Source organism: Nothoprocta perdicaria, unplaced genomic scaffold (assembly GCF_003342845.1).
Source record: "Nothoprocta perdicaria isolate Ctin4 unplaced genomic scaffold, notPer1 scaffold_25, whole genome shotgun sequence".
Taxonomy (NCBI): domain Eukaryota; kingdom Metazoa; phylum Chordata; class Aves; order Tinamiformes; family Tinamidae; genus Nothoprocta; species Nothoprocta perdicaria.
This window is the reverse complement of record NW_020455477.1, coordinates 2,666,121-2,690,911: the sequence shown is the minus strand read 5'-3', so window position 1 is coordinate 2,690,911 and position 24,791 is coordinate 2,666,121. Positions and strand designations below refer to the sequence as shown.

The following is a 24,791-nucleotide window of genomic DNA, read 5'->3' as shown; positions in this document are numbered from 1 at the left end:
GCTTTTCTGTTTTTGTTTGTTTTGAGGAAGCTGCTTCCTCAATGCATATAAGATTTCTTGGGCTTGATGACTCTGTTGCAGTCAGGAAGAACAATAGATCTGGCTAGCTGTCCTCTTACGGGATGTGTTAGCTGCCTATCCCTAAATTCTTACAGAGAAAAATGCCCCTAGCAATCTCTTGGGGTGGTAATGCATGTCCAGAGCTAGGTCTGCTGCAATGCTAACTCCAAAACTCCCTGAATCTCATTCTTATGTCTTGTCGAGGAGATAGTGATGCAGGCAGCAAAACCAGGCTCTGGGTCTGTTTGACACCAGAAACTTTAGTAAGATTAGTCACAGGGAAGTTCTCCAGGTTGCTGGGTTGCAGGATGCTTCCTTCGTGAGACTTAGGCACAGAGGACATACAGGGCATTGCTAATTTGAATTGAAGTAGCATCCATATATAAGAATTTCCTAGTTGCTTCTAGTGAATTCTCACTTTCAATATTGAAATGAAGGTGTTGGCATTGGAACTGAGCTCCTGTGGTGTGTGCACACAGAAGCAGTGTGTTCTGTGCCACAAGCAGGCTCCAAATTGGACTGGGAGCGAAAGAAAAGTGCCATGGCTTTGAGTTTTCAGTGTACCTTAACGCTGGTTCTCTGTAAACAACTGTCCAGCCCTTCTGTTAGCCCAGAAACAGCTCAACAAAATGAGGTGATTGCCTGGAACTGCGTTTGCTCTGTGGTTGCTTGTTTTATATCTCTTCCCCGGCCAGGCTGGAGCTGGGCAAGGCAAAGCAGGCAGCCTTGTTCCCCGGAGAGCATCCAGGGCTACCTCGGAGCAGCGCCCCAAACACCCTGATGGGGAATGTCACACCTAGCAGCTCCAGCAGCTCGTGGATGAAACATGTCACAGCTCAGGAGAACATTTGTCTGTGTCCTGACACAGTCGAACAGGGTCTTCCCAGTGCTGGGGAAAGAAAGGTCTAACAAAAGTGGCTTTGAATTAGGATGCTGGTGGCATCTGCCTGTCAGCTGGGTTAGGGAGATCTCGGGGCAAGGAGGATAAGAGGCTGGGAGGGAAGGAGAGATTAGGTTAGCGGCTGGAACGTTGGCGGCTCTTACAGCATGAGTCCTCCCCCGGATCCGCGCTCCTCCGGAAAGCGCCAAGCTCCGGGCCTGGGAACTGATGCGTATCAAGTTTCCAGCCCCGCTTCAGGGAGTGACTGGAGTCCGGCTTGCTGTGCTGGGGGTAGCCTGTGCTGACTGCAGCCTCATTAACCCTTCCTGCAGCAGCAGCTCGTTAGCTGGCTTCGGAGGATGGGAGCATCTGCGTGCGGTCTCCAGAGGCCGGCTGCTTGGCCTAGAGGAACGTCTAGTCCAGCCTGAGCACTGTTTTATTTCTTCGCTGGGGCTGCGTGCTGGAGGGAGGAGCGGCAGCCCTGGGACAGGATCTGTAAGGCTCGGTCTAGAGAGCAATGGGATCAGAGCCGTGCTCGCAACCGCGGGCGGGAGCGAAGCCGCATGGAAGGAGGGCAGAACTGCAGCTCGGAGCCCAGCTCTGCTCTGGCACAGGGCCCCTCTGCACAGCCCTTTCCCTGGACGTGCCTCGGTTTCTCCACCGTTACAGCAGAGCTAACGTGGCCCTTGAGATGTGAACCTCAGGAACGGGCTAGACAGGACTGTAAGGAAGCCCTAGGCAGGGAATGACCACACACAACACTCCTGGCTATGCTCATTTGGTCCTAGAGACCAAGAAAGTGTTGAAAGAAGTTGTTAGTATTTGCTGTTTTTTTTCCTACAGTATGAGGAAAAATTAGCTGACTGCTCATCTCTGGATTTTTTTTTTTTCCTTTTTTTGTGTAGTTTCAAAGCTCTAAAAAAGGCTGCTTTAACCATGGGTTAATTACACTCAAAAAAAAAAAAAAAAAACCCACCAAAAAAAAACACTTCTGTGGTGGTTGAGAGCGCCCTGGGATCACTCACCCCCACGGCGGGGGCCTGGGCGCTGTTCCCGGGGCCTGCCCCCTTCCCTCAGCCCTGCGCCATGGGCGCCCCGTGACGTCACGGCGGCCGCGGGCGCAGCGCCCCCTGGCGGCGCGCGGCCCCGCAGCCGCGGTTCCCGCCAAAGCTCCGCGGGATCCGCGGGGACCGGCCCGCTGCGCGGGGAGCGTCGCCGCGGGAGGAGTGGCCGCGGCAAGGCTGGGAACGGCAGCGGGAGAGGCCTCCCCGCCTCGCCTCTGCCTCTGCGGTGATTGCACGTCCTCCCTCCATCCGGATCCCACACTGACTATCCTAGCAGGAGTGTCCGCTTGTTTGCCGCCCTGCGTTGGCATCGCTCCCGCTGGGACATGGGCAGTGAGCGGGGCTCAGAGGACCGCACAGTAACGGCACTAGGGGTGTTTACACTAGGAGTGTTCCTTGCTGCGCCACGGGGACACGAGGGAGGGAGCGAGTCCCCCACCGCCACCCAAACTAGATGGGCGTGTCCTGCTCTTCCACGAAATACGGCCGCTCCACTTCAGGAAATAGGGCGGCCCCGCCCTGCGCGGAGCCGCGTGGGAGGGGGCGCTTTACTCCGGGCACTCCGGGGCGGCGCCGCTACACGCAGCGTTACGGCGCGCGGCGGGGCGCGTCAGGTGGCGGGCAGGCGGGCGGCGCTCAAGATGGCGGCCGAGATCCACTCGCGGCCGCAGAGCAGCCGGCCCGTGCTGCTCAGCAAGGTGGAGGGGCACCAGGACGTGGTGAGCGCCGCGCTGCTCATCCCCAAGGAGGACGGCGTCATCACCGCCAGCGAGGACAGGTAGCTGCCGCACGAGGCGCCGCGGGGCCTGCGGGGACGTGTGTGCGGCCCCCCCGGTACAGGGAGACCCTGCGGGAAGGGGCCCCCGGCGTGCAGGCATGGCGCCGCCCGAGCCCTGTGGGAATTGATCCCCTTTCCCCAAGCCGTCTAGGAAAGGGGTGCCCCCAAACCACGTGGAAACGGCCCCCAAAGAGGTGGGAAGACTCCTCCCATCCCAAACCATGCAGGGATGGAGCCATCCCAAGCCATGTGGGAAGGAGCCCCCATCTACAGGAATAGGGCTCCCCAAACCCCATGGGTACAGACCCCCGACTTCATGGATGTCTCTCTTACCCTCTTAAACCTGTGGAAGGGCCCCCGACGCTGTGGGAATACCCACTTCCATCCCGATCCCGTGGGAAGGGGTGCCAGACCTTTGGAGAGCAGGCCCGCGTGCGGCGCGGAGCGGAGGGGCCGAGCGGGAGGCCGCTCAGGGTGGGTGCACCCGGGAGGCAGGGGCTGCGGCACACGGGGCAAGGCCGGCCCTGTGAAACCAGGGCCCTGGGGCGAGGGGACCCCTGCCCAGAGCCGCCCTCGGGAGCCGCAGGTGACGGAGAAACCGGGGGCGGCTGCGTGGGGCAGCCGGGCTGTCGCAGAGCGCCTCTCCGTGGGGCAAACACCCTCATCCTTGCAGGGGTGTCTGTGTAGAAGGAGTTGGCTTGAGGAGAAACCGAGGGCAGCGAGCGGTGGCGTTCGGCAGAGCCCTGGTGCTAGCGCAGCTGCTGAGCAGGGTGTTGTGGCGCTTAATAGTAATAGATCAAAGTAGTAATAGATCAAAAATAGTAACAGATCAAATATTAAAATGGTAATAGTAAAATAGTAATAGATCAAAAAGAGCAAACACCAGCTAGTCACAGCACACGCTCAACTCTTAAAGCTTGCTGCTAGCATGGGCTTTTGAGATCTGTTTATTTTTTATGCAAAAGGTGGAAACTTGTCCAGCTTTAGATGAAATTTACCAGAGTTTGGTCTTTCAGTACCTGCTATTAAAGTTAAGCAAAGAAACAGAACCAACAAAACTGCAGGACCTGTCCTCGTGCTCGGGTAGCACACAGTGTATTTGTTACACTGCCTCGTGACCTAGCAACATAAATTTTACATTAAAAATGTGAGGCCAGCACCTCCCTTCATCAATCTGCTTATCAGCACCGTTGAGAAATCAAAGTGTTAGCCCACATCCACTTCCCCTGCAGAGGGATGAATGAATGCATTTGTTTTGTTCTTGACATGCAAAGGATTACTCGTTTTCAAGTGCTAGCTAGTTGGATTTATGATAAAATAGGCAGTAGAAGTAGTTGAATTTGGCGGGGGAGAGACTTAATAAGTAGTTTCTGCTTGCAGCTTGTCTGTGAAAATAAACTTCATGGTAGAAGCAAACATTGCTTTCCTTGCAAACGCCTGTAGCAGATGATGCTGGTGTTGAAACTCAAAGACAAGGCAGACAGCCTGCCTGCTTAGATTGCTTAGGCAGGACCTGGGGATACAGCTGCTGCTTTATCTGGGTAAATGCTGGTGTCAGATACAGAATCGCTCAGGGAGAGCAGGGGCCGTTCTCTGCCTTCAGCCCATTTAAGTCTCAAGGGAAAACTTGTGACTGAATGTGGAGGCTGAACTCCAGTTGCCTGTCTGAATATGGGAGGCACGTGGATCTTTAATGATCAGAAACCGTTGCGTTGTATTGCTTCTCATTTGGGGTGTCTCCTGCAGGACATCAAAGCCTTCCCACTCACGTGTCCCTCACCTGCATGTAACAGGTTATCAAATTTCTTGTTTTGCCCCTAAAAATGGGGTGCAGGTGTTAATGCTGCATAGCTAGTTGTGTTGCCAGCAGCAGGCAAAGTGTGGAGCTCGGGAGGTGAAAGAGCTTCTGCACACACTGTGTTTGAGCAGTGTAGCCACAGAGCAGGGCTTAAGTAGTTTGAAATAAAGCTTAACGCAAGTAATGCTAGCAAGTATTTCATAATAACCAGCCAGAGGAATGTGTTCAAAAGTTAAGCATTGGGGAAAACATTATCAGTACACAAACCACTTCAGTGAGCGTTGTGGATTATCCTCTTGTTAAAATCATTGCAGCTCTTTCTACTGTAAATTGTTTCCTAGAAGCAATTCTTGATTTACCTGTTATTTTGGAGAAAATATGCGTATTTAGATCTCCAAATACTAATCAAATCTTAGCTTTTTGAAGATCTGAAATCACACAAGGAGGCAAGAACAAGTAGCTTGTGAGAGTTAAGTAGTTCTTTTTCCCAATCTAATTTTTTGGAATTTACCTAGTTAGGAGGTGGCCTAGCTAGGGCCTAGCAGGGTCTTGGTGTGACTCTGTCTCCAGGAAAGTACTTGGAATTGCTTGCAGTGTGTCCCTCCTAATCTATGTAGCCAGCTCAGGTATCAGCTGTGAGTTACATATTGCTGCTTGAGAATGAGGGGTATTTTCTCAGATCTGAGATAGTCCAATGTGGGCTGCACAGATTTGTGCTACAGACAGGTCTCTGGACGTAGTATTAATATCCCCGTTCTCTGCAGACGAGTAACTAAGGCAAGGTGTCTTCCAGCTGTACTTGGGAATGCTGAGGAATAATAAGCTGGTGTAAGAGATCCTCAATTTGAGCAAATAGAGTAATATTTACCATGGCGATCTCTGGAGTCCCTTGAATACTTGAAATCTCGTGCTCTGTGACTTTTGGGAGCTGCTGTCACGTTGGAACTGCTTTTAAGCTGCAGTATTAGGGGTTTGCTTGTCTGTGTTTTAGTTACGGAGGATAAATATCTTACAAAAATAATGCTATAGTGAGCAGAAATTCAGCAAAATGAGCCAATTGCAAGTTGTGTCCTTGAATTTGCTTGCAGTGTGGTTAAACCAGACACCTAATGCTGCTTTGGGAACACAGACAAAGTCAGCCTAAATACTTCTGATTTATTTTGACTGCTAGGAAAATACAGTCTTCAGTTCCTGTTAGGAAAACAATTGCTAATCACAGATTCCAGAGAGGAAGGCAGTTGTTAGTGGCTTGAAGGTGCTAGGAAGATGCACTTCTCCAAACAGGAGCTGCTGTGTGTCTGTGTTGGCCTTTGCGTGCTGTCTTTGTCCCTGCTTTCTCCCTGACCTGGATATTTGGCTGTCAGAGGCGAATGTGACAAGGTACCAAGGCCGGTGGAAGGCTGAAAGGCCATTGCTCCCGTTCACCCTGATTTGGTTTGTTTTTCTTTCTCAAGCAGGCTGTTTTGTGCTTACTTGCTGTGTAAATGAAACGCCTGTTGAGGAAACAATGAAAATCCTTTAAACAATGTGGACTTCATAAATTCTTAAATTGTCTAATATTAGTTAAAGAAAAACTCTAAATTACTCTTCTATGAATGTACATGCTTTCTAAGCAAAATGAACTCCTCTATCTATAATCAATGTGGGGGATAACTAGGTGTTGTTGTTTTTCTTGTTTACTTCCTCCTACCACCTTATACTGCGTATCTTTTAAATTAAAAATTTTGTCTGAGTGCTCAACTAATAGATTTGGGTATTTTAGACCCTTGCTGAGACCGCCAAAGAAACCTGTAACTTTCTAGGACCTTAACAGGGTTGTCTAAGGATGGGTGAGAGGGAGCCGGCTGTCTTGGTGCTGAGTGCAGGTCTGTCCATTACATAAGGGATGTGGGGATCCCCTAGGATCTGGGGAGCACAAAAGGCTCCAGCATTAGGATGGTAGTTCTCATAATAACAGGTTACAGAAATGGTATTATTTGAAGGACTGCTGTAGTCCTTCATGGTAGAACTGGTATCTAATAAACTTGTGCTAACAGAAGGAAATGCAACACGAGATGCGTGGGAGGGGGCTTCAGGCAGAAGTGCAGCTGTGTCACGTGCTGTTAGCTGATGGCTGCTAAGCAGTGCAGTGTTACCAGGTTTTGCAGAGTCACAGATTTATATAATTAGATACAGAGCTGTCTGGCAGCTCGTCTCTGTAACAGTGAGACGAGTTAAATCTAAATCTTAAACCAAAATAAGAGGCTTTTGGGAGCTAATTTCGTCGTCTCTTGCAGTTCTTTGCTTAGGCCCTGAATGTTAGTGAAAGACTGTGGATTTGGTGAGCCCAGGATGAACTGTACCCTCAGGAAATTATTTGCTTAGAAGAACAGTGCTATGCTACCTTGTGCCTTGGTATCAATTCCTAGATTAGTAAAATCCACCAGGATACTGAGTGCAATGTTTTCGAATTACTATGGTAGCTGCTTTTAGTGTGTTCAGAGCAAAAATAATCGCATTTTGGTTTGAGGGCAGGGAGTTGAATTAGTGTGGCTGGAAGCTGCCATGTGAAACATTGAAATTTGAGTGTGATGAAGCAACTTGGAGAAAAAGATAAAAAGCTATAAAATCTGCAGTCACTGTTTATGAGGTTGACTTGGAAACTTATTTCTTTGTCTCATGTTACTAAGAAATGACAGCTGCTCCCTGAAGCATTCAGCGTTGTGACCACGAGGCAGGGGGTGGGTTATGATGAGGAGAGAGAACGGGCTCTCGTAAGAGATGGAGGAGTTACTTGTGGGCCAGAGTAATGTGCACTTGCTGCTAGACTGACGTGGCTCGGTTCAAAAGCTGCGAATCTGGTTGTTTTGAGGCTGTGTGTTCTTCGCTCCACTGATATTGCTGGAAAAAGATAATATGTTAAGGGCAGGCACTGTCTGATTTGTTGTTTTGGAGTTGTCTTCTAAAGAAAGATCCTTAAATGACTTATAAAGTTGTATTCTGATTTTATATCTTACCCTTTAACCTGTCCTGAAAAATTCTAGTCCTGACACAAGATATATCCTAAAAACTTTCAATTGAAGACTCTTTTTTTAAAGTGTAAAACGGAGCAACTTATCTCAGTGAAAACTCTTAAGTGTCTCTTGATAAAGTATTTATAGAGCAGTTAGGCTTCCACTTGGGAATGAGGAAGTTGGACTTCGGAACTTCTGACGGGAGCAAGGAACACAAACAATGGCTCAAAGAAGTTGCTTAAAATAGACTTAAAATAACCTTGTCCTGTCCACTTGAGTGCCCTTAACTTTTTGATGTAAGTTCTTTTCAAACGTGTTTATTACAGGAATGATTTTAATAGATGATAACCTGTTTCTTTACTGATTTTGACCTGTCTCTTCTCCCAAAGTCTAACAGTTGTGAAAGTGATAAAATACCAAATGTTCTTGAGATACTTTTCCTCCTTTCTGCAGAGCCAGATTCTGAAATATTGTACAAAGCAGTTTTATAAGGAGGTTTAGCAAGCTGTATATGTTGTCTTGTTGAGTTCTATCAGTTCCCATTTGACCAAATAGTCAGTCCTGTTGCACTTTGCACTGTTGTGCAGGCCTAAATAACAGTGCTGCTAACAGTGTTTGCCGTTTGGATTTCTGCATGAGCTGTTGGAGGGATAACCTAGAGGAACTGATATCAAACTGTACGTGATGCTCCCTGTGGATCCTTGTGCCCACCTCTTGAGATGGAGGTGTTGGTCAAGTGCAGGGATAACGTGCTGGTCTAGGGGATTACTGTGCTGCTGTTAGTATTTGCTGTCCGGTTTGCTGAAATACGAATTGATAAGAAAAGATGCAAACATTCTGAGTTTCAAAACTTCCATACTAGAATGTTTTGTGATGCCTTTTTAAAAATATCATTTTATATATATGTATACATATATACACACACAGAGTATAAAATAACCTACAGTTTGCTGTGCCAGAGTTAAATTCATGTGACTTGAATCTGGCTGTAGTCAGCCAGAGTTTAAGGATAAAATTCAAGAGATGCAACATGTAGCATTCTGAGGTGAGCTGAAATAGTATTTCAATCTCATATTTACTGAAACTCAGTTTGTGAGTAGTTTGAAGGTAGCTCTTTGACATCCAAGACTCACTCTTATTAGTATTATTTCTCCCTGTTGAACAGCCAAAAAGCTAGCAAGATTGGAGCCTCGGTTGGATACTGGCACACATGTTTATAGCTGACTTTTCCCTAATCTTTCCACAACACAGAACAATCCGAGTATGGCTGAAGAGAGACAGTGGGCAGTACTGGCCCAGCATCTACCACACCATGTCATGTAAGTAAAGCCTTAGTGATGGTAAGTGACGACCAAGCACAGCTACGGACATTTTGTAACGTGGTGATGTGTTCTGTGTAGGAGAAGGCCTCCCGCGAGCACTGGATTCACTGATGATTTTGAATTTGAGAACTTTGTCTGACAGTTATGATCTAAAGTGGCATTCCGTCCTAAATTAGATCTTTCACAAATTGAATCTCTGTGTTGATCAGCTGCTGTAGCTGTAATATTGGTGTAATAAGTTGTCTGCTGAATATGTGAATGTTTTAAACCATTAACTAGAAGCTCTGACATTAAAATGTCCTGTACATTTTAATGCACACAATGCAAAGTATATGTATCTGTGTTTTGAAGTGTTAAATTATTAAGAAGCTACTTCTAAGCATCAGCTGCAGTGCTGAGAGATTTTTTTTCTTTTCTTTAAAACATCATCTAGCCTAGTATTTTTGCTGTCATCTTTCTAGCATGCAGTTGTTGCCTAGGAACATACCATAAATAAGCAGCTGGAATGTAATGACGACACATCAGCCTAACAAGGGGTACTGTATTCGGAGTGACAGTTTCTGAAATATGCAGAGGTTAAATGAAGACCAAAGAATTGGACTAGATATTCTTCAGCTACAGACAAAAGAGGCTAGGTCTAGATTGGAGATGTTAGCCATAATTATTTTTTTCTCCTTCCCTTCCTCCCCACTTTCCACTAGTTAGTCTAAATGATAACAGTTGCACCATTTATCAAGCCTTTAAATAGGGTATTCAGGTTGTGCTTTAACAACCTTTTATAAAGTAAGCTTGCCTGCATGAGAGGACTTATTTGTCCTTATGCAGTACAACCATGGTATAATCCAGATTGTCCTAACTGATTTTAAATCTCTGGAAACACCTGTTTCTGAGGGTGCTGGGGAAGATGGTGTTAGATCCGAACGCCATATCCCTAAAGCTCTTGTAATTTGCAAGTTCACGGAGGACATTCTTTACTAAAAGATTGGGTTGCAAAATCCCCATTAGGACACTTCCTTGTAATTCCCCTCTTTGCATTTTGTACCTATTTTAGCTCTCCATTTCAAAAATGGAAGTAGGTATTTAGATACTTTCTGTTATGAAATAGATCGTGTGTAATCACATGAGTCTCCTTAAAGATACAGATGTAGAGAACTGACTCTCTACGGGGCTCAAGTTCTTAAATGTAAGCATGTGCTGTTGTTGCTAGCTAAGCCTCCAGCCCTCCCCTATGGCAGGAGATCAAATCTAAGGTTTCAAGGGATGCATCTGCTTTACTCTAGTACTGTATCTTCGATTAGCCTAGCAGATGGAAAATAAATTGACTTAACAAGGGGCACTGTTTATGCAGATTAACTTTCCTCAAACTTCTTAACCTTAAACAGCTTTGGTTCTGACTAAAATAAACTGATTGTGATAACTGGCATGTATGCTAGTACTTGTATTTCAGTGATTTTAATGTGCTGACTTTTTTGACAGCTCCATGCTCAGCCATGGCTTACCATCATGACAGCAGACGGATATTTGTAGGTCAGGATAACGGAGCTATCATGGTAAGTTGCTGTGACTTTTCTTAAGAATGCAGAGTAGAATTGTTTAGATGTCCACAAACATCAGATGTTGCTGATGAGCTAATAGCTTGTTCCTTTCCCTTCCCCTCGGAAAGGAGCTGCTAGTCAGTGGCTGAATTCTTTTACTGTATGCTTAGGACACAGTGCAAAAACACAGAGGTGGTTCTGGCTAGATAAGAATCAGCCAGCCTCAAGAAAGCATTGAGACAGCAGCTTTGCAGTGAGTCTGAGCTACACTTTGTTGGGGAGTTATTTTGAGGAGGACGTTAAGCTGGGTAGAGTGCCATGATAATGCAAGGCTAGGATTTATGAACTGGAGCTAGCCTGCATCTGGCCAGAGATCCAGATCTGCCCATATTTAGCACTGCGGATGTCTCAGGATTTCCTTGCTGTAGACTGCGGAAATTTCAGCCCTCTAGCTCTCAAGTAACAAGAGTCAGGACTGACTTTCAAACACTTCCCCTTGCCTTGAGTCGATAGAGGAAATGTGTGTACTTTCCTTTCTCGGAAGTCTTCCTTCTGTCCTCTTAGCCTCCTGCTCTGATTTCTCTCCGTCTCCTGAAGGAAGGATGCATGTGGCAGAATAGAAAGTAGGCCTGGGTCCTTTCCCCACTTTCCTTGGAAAAGGAGGGGAATCCTTTGACTCCCAGATGTTTTAGTAGTTTCCTTTTTCTGTGAAAATAAGACCAACGTAATAATTGTCCTAGAAAGAACAAGAGTACAAAATGAATGTCATCAGTAGTGATGCTTTACTACTGGAAGTTATAAGCCAAGACCTTTAAAAATTCTGCAAATCTAATGAATCAATAAAGAGCACTCATATAAAGCTGTTTTGAAGTTTATGAGGTCTCATATCCTTAAATCCAAAATACTACAAGAGTTTTTGCTTGTTCTTATGAGGACATAAGAACAAATAGAGGCTCATCTCTGTATATTTTCCCTTCAGTGATAAGGGTTCTATGAGCATGTTGCTTCTCAAAAACACTCAAAACCAGCAGTTTGGTATAAAACTGAACAGTAACTTAGAGCTGACTTCTCAATTTGCTGTGCTTCATCCTGAGAAGCTTCTTGGTTTTAGTAAGATACATTGCCAGGCTGAGCAAGTTCTGGATTGTGAAATCACTGCTCCTTTTTTAAATCAATCTCTTGCCGGTTTTTGTGTGGTGTCTCTTCTAACTGTCCCACTTCCTTGGCTTTAGGAGTTTCATGTTTCGGAAGACTTCAATAAGATGAACTTTGTGAAGACCTATCCAGGTAAACTGTTAACCAGCATCTGCATTAACAACTGTGTCAAGGGGAGGCTTCAAAAATGCTCAGAAAATTCGGAGGCATCACATATGAGTCAAGGCCAAACATGCTTTAAATCTAACCGTTCTTCCAGCTGTCAATTAAGAGTGATTGCAGTAAGAGAGATGTTTTATTGTTGAGTAATCACTAGTCAGTTAGATCTCAGAATTGCAGTCATTATCACTCAAGTCTGCAAGTGTAATGAGCCAGAACTAGTGAAAGCTCAAATCTTGCTCTTCAGGGGAAGTAGCTGGTCTGCGTGAATGTTAGAGCTTTCTAAACGTGTGTTTTGACATTTGCAGATTCTGTATTTATTTTCTGTAATCGCTGGGAATAGGCTATTTCTAGATATGTAAGAATCATTGACTCCCTTATCTAGGAGAGCGAAAGGGATGGCAAAGACTGTTTTTTTCAGATATTTGGGAGTAGAGTTTGTTCAAATATTTATGGAGATGTTTTTGCCACTTGTTATCTAGGGTCGGTATCTTGCAGCTCCCTGATACAGACAGAAACAGATGTTCTTGCTCACAAAGGAGAGATTGTGTTCTTAAACAACAAGATCCCCTTTATGCTAAGGTGGATGACTTGGCAGCCCTAAGTGAAGTGCTTGGGTGTTGGGGGAAAATATGTCGCTGGGCAGGGAAATTTTTTCTAACATTTCTGTGACTGCTTGCTTAGTGGCAGCTTTCTAAAGTAAGCTGAAGTCTCGGTGGGACTTGTTTGCTAACACGAGGAGCAAACTGAATGCCCTGGACTAGATCATTTTCAGTATTTAAGAGAGTGAATCTGATCATATCCCCCATGAAGGAGGGGAAAAAAGGCACTTAGAGAAAACAGTTAAGATTTTACATGTATTACACAGCTTTCTAGAAGTGCTGGCCTAACAGAGGAAGCTGAGGGCTTGCCTGCTAACCAGAGTATTTCAGGTTCCAGGGGTGAACTCTGCTTCTGTCTGTATGGGGGAAAAAAAACCTTATATTAGCTGACGTGATTGAATTGTTAAACTATTAAAACTATTCTGTTCATTTAAACAGAACAATGCTAACCTTTTAACGCAGCCTTGGAGCAAGTGTATTATGGTAGTGAAAACTTCATGGAGCATTTTTTTGGTATCACTTTCAATCTGAATTATTGCTCATAAGGATGATTCGGTTTTAGGAAAAACTATCAAGAATCTCTTCCCACAGCTCATCAGAATCGAGTATCTGCTATTATCTTCTGCCTGGCCTCAGAGTGGGTCATCAGTACGGGTCATGACAAGTGTGTCAGCTGGATGTGCACCCGAAGTGGGAGTATGCTGGGAAGACATTACTTCACTTCTTGGGCTTCGTGTCTACAGTATCCTTTGGGAATGATTGCTGCCCAGTGTTTTGTTCCCCGAGCCCCTGACTGTGTGTATTTGGTGGTGGTATTGTTTTTTTTGTTTATTTGTTTTGTTTCCTTACATGGGACAGATTAAGTTAACTATCCTGCAAGTCCACAAACGCTTGTTCTGGTCAGACGTTTTATACTTCTGCTTCTCTTCGCTCTTGTTGGATAGTTAAAGAATGTTGTGAGTTTGAGAGTTACAGAAGTCTTGATAGTTCCTAATTTTGAGATGCTGGTCCTTTGCATGTTGTGAAAATTATTTGTATCTGAGGACTGATGAGTTAACTCCTGCATTATGTGTTGTCAAGTGTGTGTGTTTGCTTTGCAGCTCCTACATTCTGAATAGCAGAAGCCTTCTAAAAGCCTAAAATGAACTTGTTTCATCCTTCTTGCTCTCCTTTAGTTTTTCAAGATGGTCAAGTAGCAACAAGAACAGACTGTCACAAAGCTCTTGTATAATGCTTTTTTCTAACCATGCCACTGTGCTAGTAGATCCCATGTTAGGAAGTAGGGTTTCTTTTATGTCAGTGTCACATGGCAGAACTTTCTGAAATACTGTCAGTTTTGGATAGTAAGGACCAGCAAACTTGAAAGCATCGAGAAGAGCAACAAGAGCGACATGGTCCTGCCTCTTCAGTAGCTGAAACAGTACAGTTTTGCTCTAAGGTGAGCCAGTTGTGGAGGAACATCTCTGAATCCTGGTTATTCTGGCCTGTCCTGGAGGCATCAGCTGTATTTCTGTAAACTTAGTCTCCTGGCATTTTAGGAGCAGATACTAGATGAGAATGAATGGCACCTCATGTCCAGTGTAGTGCTCCTAATGGTAGCTCTGTACTGTAACAAGTAGCCTGAGGAGGCTTGATGTATCTTGTGCAGGAGTGTGTTCTGTATATGTGTGCTACATCTAAATGTACTTGCTTGCCTCAAGCTGAAGTACTGGAAAGCCCCAGGAGATGCCGTAGGAGACTCCATCTTCCAGTTTATCTCACTTATTTTCCATATTGTCCTGCTTGCACATACAGGGAAAAGTGGAGAGAAAAGAGGAATGAAAAGGATTTAACTACTGTAGTATCCAAAACTTCCAAAGCAGTAATGTAAATACCTGGCAAACTCTTTTTTGTTTTTGCTTTTTTTTTTTTTTTTTAGGCCTTAAAATACTCGTTAAGAGAGTCCTTTCCTTGACGTCTGTTCAGATATGATTATGAAACTCAGCATGCCTTTGTTGGTGACTATTCTGGACAGATCACACTTCTCAAGCTTGAGCAGAACACATGCTCGGTTATCACGACACTCAAAGGGCATGAAGGTAAAGTAACTTCTTAATTCCACAGAATCTTGATTCTAGTAGCTTTCTGTAACTGAACATACCACCCCGATTCAATATCCCCCTGTTATGGGTAGGCAGTAGATGAACAACTGGTGCAGAGCAAAAGCTGTTTAAACTTGTGTGCATTGACCATCCCTTAGAGAGGAAAAATGCTCTCGCCCTAAGTTCCCTTCCTTTAGTCCTCTGCACACTTAAAAGCCCCTTTTTTATAGATAAGATATAAAGGTAAAAATGTTTTTGATTAAACTTGATTTATCCACTAGAGGGCCACCTTTTAAAGACTTTAGACTCCTTAACATGGGAAAAGAAAGGACAAAATGTGTTACTTTTCCCCCTCTGAAGGCCTTGTAGCACAAGAATACTACGTAAAGCAGCTGAAGTCTAGATTTGAAAAGCCACTTAATTCCTCCTGTTAAAGAGAAGGACTCTTCTACAGAGCGGCTGTATGCAATGAGTAAGGCAAGAATGTGGTTTGCAAAAGAATGTGTAACTTCAAAATATGCTGAAAGGGTTGAGATGTAATGCCTTTTCCCATGTGGTTACTGTCAAATCAGCTGACCAGCCTGCTGCCCTGTTAGGCTCAATGAGTGGGTCATGAGTCTGTTGCCTGCTGGAAAAGATTTCTTTGTGTAGTGCCCACAAGTTACAGAGCAGACTTGTAGAGGGGCAGACTCCTGCTTTACAGATGGCTGTACAATCACAAAGCTGGCTCTATATGTGAAAGGCAGGTTGAGATCTTCAGATGGTAAATGCCTCCTTTTGCCTTCAAGCAGAACTTAAGGTTGTGTCAGCTGAGTGCACAATAGCTCTTGGCTCGATAGATGCCTTTACCTGTACAGGCCTTCACGGCAGTCTGCATCCAAATGTAGCTTCTTGGCAGAGACCAGTGTTAATCTGAAATAAGTATGTCTGGATGTGGCACTGCCTAGTACATGTTCTGTTTATTGAATTAAGGTGGGCTTCCGTGCCCTGACTTCAACAGAGCTATTTGTGTAGCTGACAACATTGGCTCCTTGTTCCTCCTGGGATCTTTTATGACAGATGCTTAGAGTAGGGGGGCAAAACCATTTTTTTCTTCATTTGACACAATAATAACTCTATCCTTTTTTCCCCCTCACACTGTTTGCATAATATCCTCAGGCCCTTGCAATGCCATATTTAAGTGGTAGCTAGTTCTTCAAGTGTGGCTGTGTTCCAGACTTGAAGTGCCTTACTTCCACTCTGCTTTTTACTTTACTGTGACTTCTTTGTAATTTAAATGATTTCAGAGGTTGTCCTTCAAGAAGCAGCTTCCAATGTTCTCAGCATTTAGCAGACTGCTCTGTATAATGTTAAGACATAATATTCATATTGCTGCTTCTAGCCTGGGGGGCAGGGAGATGTCATTGTTCTCTCACTGAAACACCTATTCCCAAATGGGTCTGTCTGAAACAGTATAACTCTAAAGGAGGCAAGACAAATTTCTTGCTCCAAAGATGTGGAAAAGATTGTTTTGGGCTGTAATTACTGTTTATCTCTCAGATTATCAAGCCACTTGACAATTGAAAAATGTAAGGATGCTTTAAAACATAACGTAGTCTGGAAGGGAATAAATGTTCTGTACCTTCAAAACCAAAGGCTTTGAAGTCTCCTGTCTCTCCTTCAGTCCATTGCCTTAAGGCCTTCAATGTTTGATACTGCAGTGAGGGGGTACTGCTTTATTGGCTCTGAAAGGCATGGTTGCATTAGAGTGACTCTCTTAAATCTAACTGCAGAGTCTTCTCTTCCTAGGAAGCATTACTTCCCTGTGGTGGGATCCTGTTCAACGACTGCTCTTCTCAGGTGCCTCTGACCACAGCATTATCATGTGGGATATTGGTGGAAGGAAGGGACGAACGCTGCTGCTCCAGGGCCATCAGTATGTATAATATCTTATTTTTTCCTGTGTGTTTTCTAATGAACAGATGAATTCTGAGGAAGACTAAGGAGCATGACAGAATATTTGAATCTTTGAATCTTTGAATAGTTAAAGGGATAGAATAGGACTTCTTGCAGAGCTCTGAGGACTCCCTGTTTTTAATGGGGAGAGAGTTAATATTAGAGAAGCCTTCCTTTTAGAAAAGTTGTGCTGTAAAATGTGTGCTTATAAAATGTGACTCTGGGTCCAAGTCATTTGATGCTCAAATTGCACTCAGTTTTTTACTGCCAGCAAGTGTTAAGTGGAGCTGCATCTCTGGATTCTGGTCAAGCCCATAAGAATAGTGCTCTAATCAGCATCCCGGTGCTAGAGCGATGCCAGCATTTGCTCACTGATGTTCATTGCTCCACTTCGATGTGGTAACGTTTAATAACTGAGTTGTTTGTGAGTCAGCTTTGGATTCCATGGCAGACTCACAAGGATGAAACAGGATTTAGTGGAAACTTAAATTTTGCTTAATGCCTAAGGGTAAAGAGTATCTGCTCTGTTTGCAGCGACAAGGTGCAGGCTATCTGCTATCTCCAGCTGACACGACAGCTGGTATCCTGTTCAGCTGATGGGGGAATTGCTGTTTGGAACATGGATATCAGCCGAGAAGAGGTAAGACCGTGTCTTTGGCCAGAGGTTTCCCCTCTTTGAGCTGACACGGCTCTGTGTCATGCTTTGCCTGTTTTGCAGGCTCTCTTCCCAACATTGTCCGAGCATTTAAGGCTAAATGATGAGATGGAATTTATAGAATCATAGAATGCCGAAGGTTGGAAGGGACCTCAGAGGTCATCGAGTCCAACCCCCCTGCTCACGCAGGGTCACCTAGAGCACGTGGCACAGGGCTGCATCCAAGCGGGTTTTAAAGATCTCCAAAGAAGGAGACTCCACAACCTCTCTGGGCAGCCTGTTCCAGTGCTTTGTCACCCTCACAGTGAAGAAATGCTTCCTTAAGTTCCTGTGGAACTTCCGATGCTTCAGTTTGAAGCCATTTCCTCTAGTCCTATCCCTGCTCACCACTGAAAAGAGGCTGCCCCCTCCTCCTCACTGCCTCCCTTGAGGTATTTATACACGCTGATCAGGTCCCCCCTCAGCCTCCTCTTCTCCAGGCTGAACAGAATTTATAAGGTAGGGATCTACTCCCCAAAGGATTGGGGAGCCATTTTTAGGACTTTGGTATACTTGAGCTGAGCTTACCTTGCATGTTCCCTCTGCATCACTCCATAAGCATCATAGGAGCTGAAAAGATATAGTTAGGACAATCCTCCTCTTCCCCATTAGAGGGAGTCTGCATAGCCACAAAGTGGCATTGGTGACTTTAAAAATTCTGTTAAGTGTAAAATGCTGTTCTGAGTAAGCAGGCAAATAGAACATGAGCTGGAGAGGCTGCTGACGTGCTCTTTCCTCCCTGCTCCCTGGCCTGGTTACTGCCCATTAACAATGGGTTTTTTTTCCCACTAGCATCACTAGCATGGGGGAAAGAAGATGCAGTCAAGGTTCAAAGAGTAAAAATGGGACACGTGGCTATTAATGAGTTTAATGTGGGTTGGTGGTGTGACTGACCATACCATTGTTCTGTTGTTATTGACAATAGTTATATGGTTATATTTCTCTGCCAAACTTTGAAGAGATTGCTTCCTCAGATGCCTGAAGTTGTGTATAATATTTTAACTCAAGTCTGTGTACTAAAGGTTTATTGCCTCTTGTTTTATCCCCTAAAGGGTGCTCAGTTAGTGTCTTTGGATGTCGAAATTTCTCTCCAAGTTATTTTCATTTTCCGTGCACCATTTACCAACAGGAGGAATAAGTGGGTGGGAGAGGAGATGCTAAATGAAGATGTGGGCTGCATGGAAAATACAGATGAGTTCTTGTTTATTTCAAACAGCCTCTGCAATCCTGAGGAAAGAGATTTACCTCTGGAAATGATCTCTTGATGAAAACGAGTTTAGAGAGGCTGGCTGCCTCATAACTTCTGTAACTTGGATTACTAGCCCTCAGAAATCATTTAGGCAATCAAAGCAGCAGTCTTCAAACACCTCTGGCAAATTTAATAACTCAGGCATTTGAATTAGCTTTTTTATTAAGGCAGTAGCATCAAATATTGCTCTGGGGTTTTAGGGAAAAGGTGTGGGAGGTGTGTAGGTCTCGCTAACAAATGGCTGCAGTTATGAAGTGCCGTGTGCCGCCTCGTTCGCTTGGATTTCTTTGTACCAGACTTTCCATGCCCTGTGTGCTGGGCAGCCTGGCTTCTGTTGCAGCATGGAGCTGAGGGGAGCACCTCACTGGGTAAAGCTTCCCTGTGCCGGCTTGAACTTCCTTGGTTGGCTTACGAGAAAACCCAGGTCTGATTACTTGCATCTGCTGCTCTTTCCTAGGCACCCCAGTGGCTAGAAAGTGATTCCTGTCAGAAGTGTGAGCAACCCTTCTTCTGGAATATCAAGCAAATGTGGGACACAAAGACTTTAGGATTGAGACAGGTGAGATTGAATTAACAGTTCTTCAGCACATGGGCAAACGGCAAATGTAAAGCAACCGGTTCGTCCTTCAAGGTGTTAATATTTCTGCTGTTTTGAAGGAAGGCTTTTTGAGAGGTTGCAGCTTCTAGGCAGTGCTAAGAAAGTCCAAATGCAAAAAGAGTTTTTTTGGAAAAAGTTTGGAAAGAGTTGCATCAAACTTGTATCATGTGGCAGAGCAGGTTGTGCTCAGAGCACTGTCAGATTTCTCTGTATATCTTTGTGCACTGAAGCTGTGGACAGCTAATTTTTGTGCTGCATTAAGTGGCAGACAGTGTCTCGTAATTAAACAACCAAATTGCCAGCCTAATTGCTGTGGAGAGAACCCAGTTCACTGAAGCATTGATGGCCCTGCTCTTACTGTGCTGCAGTTATGGAAGCTTTCCAAACAGCTCCCTCCTTGGGACTTGGAGGTGCAAATTGGAGACTCTTGTCATCCATTTGTGACTTTTCTGAACTGATTTCCTTAGCTGCTTCCCCAACAATTTTTTCCTGCTCCCCAGAGAAACTAGTGCAAGGAGGAGGGGAAGGGCAGGGAAGGAAAACTTCTGAGCAGGCTGCTGCTGCTTACCGAACGTTCAGTAGGACAAATGGCACAGGGTAGTCATTTCCTTGTTCCTTCCCCTCCCTCTCTGTGAAGCATCATTGCAGAAAATGTGGACAAGCAGTGTGTGGCAAGTGCAGTACCAAGCGGTCAAGCTACCCCATCATGGGATTCGAGTTCCAGGTCCGTGTCTGCGATTCCTGCTTTGAGTCCATCAAGGATGAGGAGTGAGTATCAAGAAGGGTCTCTGTGTCACGTAGCAATGCGAATGACGTACAGAAACACTTGTGTAGCGTTGTGCCCAAACATCCCAAGCTGACTGCATTAACAAGTCAGACTTGCCCTGGGTGCCCAGTAGACTGTGGTGCAGAGATCACGAAACTGGTTGTGCAAGAATGTTTAGATCAGATGTGCTGTTACTGCACAGTCCCTGGAATGCAGTCCAGTTGTCCTCTTCCCCATAACCCCAGATCTGGAGCCTGAAACAAACTAAAATCAGGATTTTATTTTATTTTTTAATATTATTTATTTGTTTTTGTGTATAGGCTATTGGTCACCCTTAAAATTACAAGATAGGTAGCTGGGAGAGTGTCACAGCTGTCAGGCTGTATATGCATTAGTTTATATCTGCATACTGAAAACTCCTACTTTAGGTGTGCTCTTCACAGGCCAATACGATTTTTCTGTGCTAGCAAATAGTTAAACACTGCTAACTGTCTCATTAACTACCCTAGCTAGGGAAGATCTTCTTTGAGCACTAAAGAACTGAAGACATCAAATGACCATTTTTTATTTAAAATAAAATAAAACAAGGGAGTGGGAAAAGTGCTGTGGGAAAGGTACTTTTGGGAAAGGAAGAATGTAGCTGAGCTTAACTCTGTAACCAAGAGTACAGTATTTTTATTTAAGCAGTGTTCCACTTCTGCTCTACATTTCTTAAAAGCCAAGTTAGGGAGGCCAGGCAATGCCTCACATGTGTAACTATCCAAGTGATGACTTAGCCTGACCTGCTAGCTTATTTCTGTCCACTTTGAGCTGCCAGTGCTGTTCTTGGAACTGTCCTTGGGTTTATTAGTACTCAAAACAACCTTTTTTCTTTTTTTTTTTTTTTAAATCATCTTGTGTTGTTAAAACGGTGTCCTGCAGCTTCACCTAATTGCTGACTATCATGTGAACTCTTTGCTTACAGCCGTACTTCCTTGGCAACCTTTCATGAAGGAAAACACAACATTTCACACATGTCCATGGACATCTCCAGAGGGCTGATGGTGACCTGTGGGAGCGACCGGGTTGTGAAGGTATTCATGTACCTCTTTCCTGTGTTTGCTGGAGATGCTTAGTAGGAAACTAATAGAAATGTTTGTATATGCTTCTTCCTTTCTGACAGCTGTAGCTACCAAGCTAACTGTTGTGAGCAGCAGGAATATTTTTTGCATGCTGTTATTCTTGCAGCTGAATACAGACATGACCTGTAACTCTATTACCTGGCTTAGTCAAGCTGTCAAAGCTGGCTACTGCTGATGTCCTCTGAACAGAAGAGGTGGGCATCAGCAGGAGCAGGATCTGCCTTAACCACAGGAGATGGGACCTGCATGCTCCTTTTAGTCTGAGCTCCCTAGCTGCCTAGAGCCTTGCCACCTAAAGCCCTGGCTGTGGGGCAGTGATATGGAGATTAGAATGATTTATTTTTTCACTAAACAGACCTACAGGGCACTGCCCCAGGATGCTCCTGAGCCTCAAGTTTGCCTGCTGGTTTGCAAGAGTATTCCTGTTCTTTACCCCTTTTTCTGTGCAGTTAATTTAAATTGCATTTGTTATCCTGTGTCCAGGGAGATCATTTCTGATTTCTATCTATTATAGCAATATTCTGAAGCTTAAGTGACATTTCTGTATAATTCTCCACAATATTTCCCTCTAGATTTGGGACATGACACCAGTAGTTGGTTGCAGCCTTGCAGCTGGCTTCTCTTCACGCTGATCTCCCGCCAGAGAGGTTTATGCACCTTATGTACAGCAATATGCATCAAATGAATGAAATCCTTCTAAGAATGCTACGGCAGACACCGGTTGCTTGGTTCTTCTCCTGCTGCTCTTCCAGGATGGACGGACAGTCATCTTTGTAGAGGACAGCTTTTCTGTTGGGCTCACCAGGAATCTCCTTGGTGTGGAAATGCAGTTCCACGGCCTCTGGGACTAACGTAAAACGGCTTCCCTGCAACGTGACACCTTCAAAAAGGACCTGTTGTTACTGGTTTACATGTAGTGTTAACAACGTGCTCTCTCTGCTGGTGCATCTTGTATAAATACCTTGTAGCTAAAGCATTATCAGCGTAAAACACGTTTAGTTAATTCGATTCGTGCAAATAGTGAAGTAACTTATTCTCTCTTCCAAAAAGCAATTCTGTAGAAATACTTTTGAGCAGTCACTGTCTAAACTGTCTCCAAAAGGTATACTGGTTATTCCTATGGAAGGAGGAAATACTTTTAAAATGGCAGGTAGCTTCTTTCTGATGAGATAGTAGGAGAACCTTTGGTCGTGCAAGATTTCCTTTATTGGCTTTCTTGTAGTGTTTGTCTTCAAGTTGAGTTATTAGTGAAATCACTTTTGTGGGACGCCTGTTCTGTTTAGGTAGCTGGCAAATCTTCCAACAATTCTAAGCTCTTAAATAGATTTTAGCCTAGGTAACAAATTTCTGTACTTCTTATTAAAATGTATAGCTCAGCTACTCTAGTTTAAAAACAGGTTATAGGTATGAACCATTTACTTTGACAGCTCTATAAGGCTGTTAGAATGGGAAGCTAAACAAATCTGCCTTGTTAAGTGCAATGGCTAAGAGAAAATGGCCAGATAAAGTTTAGAGACTTTTTCCTGTGGAAAGGCTGACGATTCTTTAATGGTAAGGAACCTGTCTCTGCTAAAGTGCAGCATAATTCTAAGTATTGCCTTGGTGTTGCTTAAAACTGACAAATACTGAGGCTTTCCAAAGCAATAATTGCTGATGTACAGAAAGCTGCATCCCCCACCCTTGGGTCTGTAATCCTGAGATGTCCATACTGATCCATTCCCATCACAAAGCTGAGAAGAAGTGTGAAGAAGAGCTGGGAGGCTCTATGGTTGTGCAATTGGCTCTTACAGGGAATTGCTACTGAGGCAGTGCCAAGGCATTGGCCTGTCAGCTGTATGAATCCATTTGAATGCCAAGAGGAACTTGCTTTGAAATGCTCTGAAAGCCAAGGCAGTGTGGCACAGAGCTTAATTTGGGAGGGTTTTTAGACCTTTTCTGAAGCAGGTGCTCACTGTGAGGACAGAAAAATCAAATAGGTCACCTGGCCCAGCGTGAGTGGTGGTGCGGAACCATCACAACTAAGGGGCCCTTTCTGGCAGAGGACTAGGGGGTTTCACTGTCTTCATTACAGCAACAAAGAAGTGGTGCTATGATAGTTAGTGATCTCAGCTCCTAGTTCTCTAGCTTGATGGTGATATTCTCTGGACCGTGCTGTAGCTAATATCTGAAGATCAGTGTTGTAGCTAATACATCATGGTCCACTTCTGCCTTGAGCCAAAAAGCTGATAGTGTCCAACACGGGCATTAGAATGCAGACTATATTAGTTACTGTTATCCTAGGTCTGGCTTTATCTGAATTTATGTGGGCTTCTTCCTGAAGTATTGCTGAGAGTCTGTTAATTTGCTAAGCTTATTGGACCAGTGGAAAACAACAAACAAATCCCTCTTTTGGGGGAATAACAAAATTTGTGTTGCCCTCAGTTTGGGATTTAGCACTTGTCATGTCGCTTTGATTCATCTTGCTACATGCTCTATAGCTTAGGCTTGTTTCGTGAAGGCTTATTTCTAAGCTATTGAGAGAAAAACAGCCTGTGTTTAGGGGGGAAAAAAGGTAAAATAAGAAGTTAGATTACTGCTCTGAAAGCCTTCACCCCTGTACATTGGGAAGGAAACTGTGTTTGAAGAGGTAAGTGCTGATAATGCTCCACATTCTGTTTCAAATCTCCTTTGGAAGAGAATGGAAAATTTCTCTTCCTTGCAGACCGTGGCTGTGTAGCTAGGTCTGTCCAAGATGCAATGTGAGGGGAGGCTCTAGGATCATGTGTTCAGCTGGGAGATGGATGTGGATGCGGTGGGAACAGCACATGTTTCAAACCAGGTGATGGGAAGCTCTCCTCACAGCAGTGATACAGAGGTGCAAGTCTTGAGCTGCTGACGTTCCTGAACTTCAGCTTTTTTACTTCTGACTAGTCAACATGCTCCCTGCTCAGTGTGTAGCTCCCAGCCCCCTTCCCTGTGAATACTTCCTCTGCTCTTGACAGCCACTTATCTTACATTAAGGTTTGCCACTAGCTAATATATTCTCTACTACATATTGGTAAACCTAATGAATCTATTTTCTATACTTGATATGTACTTAAAGGTAGTGTCAGTTTGGATATAACAAGATAATTACGGCTGCCAAAAGTCATTAGTCACTTAAGTATACTCTTGGTGTTGAATGAGTAATGCTTACAAACCACTAAAGAGATGCTGTGTTGTTTAAAACAACTGTATAAGGTGCATACTCTGTCTTGAAACTGAACGTGCTTCAACTGTGTCAGGTCAAGTGTGCAGTTACTGAGGACGCTTGATTTGAAGCATTACTAATCTCGCTGTATGACCTCTTTCATTGAGGCAGGGTAGGGGAGCACAGGGTACTGATGTGTGCTAATTCTTTGCCTAGTTGTATTTCTGTACCCTGCATAGTTAAGAGATCTGTCCCTTGCTCCCTCTTCTCTGAGGTTTTGTTTTTTTAATTTTGATTACATGTATAATAAAATATTTCTTGGTATTCACTTAGCCTATTTGGATGACCCATCTTGTCTTTTATACTGAGCAACTCCCATCCTGTGCTGTGGTTCCTGATGTAGATAGTCCCTGCCCAAGCTCTGCGTTGCGGGGAGGGCTGGTCAGGCTGCTGCCTGGAGCTGCATGAGCCGCAGCACTAGGGTTAAAGGCCTTGATGAACCAGTGGGGTGAGACAAACAACTGCTGTGGGTCCTAATCTTATGCACTGAGCTGAACAAAGCTGCAGCTGGGGACATGCAGCTGTGCTGCCTGTCCTTGCTGTCCTGCTTGGCAGCTCATCCAGACCCTTTCTCTGCTTATCTGGATATTCTTCTGAGCACTGTGAGGTCTCTTGCGGTATCAGAAGATAATTTGCTTCCCTGGGATCCCATGGACTGGTGTGAGCTGGAGCTGGCGCTGGATGAGGGGGCAGCATCTTGTGTGCGATGCGCACAGAGGATGCATCCTGCAGTCACAGGAGCTGCCCACACTTGTCTCGTTGGAAGGGATGA

At 44.7% G+C, this 24,791-nt stretch overlaps 1 protein-coding gene across 1 annotated transcript; it reads left to right on the top strand.

Annotated features, from left to right (window-relative positions):
• The first annotated feature begins 2,618 nt into the window (after nt 1-2,618).
• WDFY1 (WD repeat and FYVE domain containing 1) lies at nt 2,619-24,182 on the top strand. Its single transcript, XM_026040051.1, has 12 exons — nt 2,619-2,782; nt 8,825-8,892; nt 10,372-10,445; nt 11,663-11,717; nt 12,938-13,088; nt 14,312-14,424; nt 16,216-16,342; nt 16,897-17,002; nt 18,763-18,864; nt 19,541-19,671; nt 20,634-20,742; nt 21,363-24,182. Exons 1-12 carry the CDS (start codon nt 2,646-2,648, stop codon nt 21,420-21,422), a joined length of 1,233 nt encoding a protein of 410 aa, XP_025895836.1. The 5' UTR covers nt 2,619-2,645; the 3' UTR covers nt 21,423-24,182.
• The last annotated feature ends 609 nt before the right edge of the window (nt 24,183-24,791 follow it).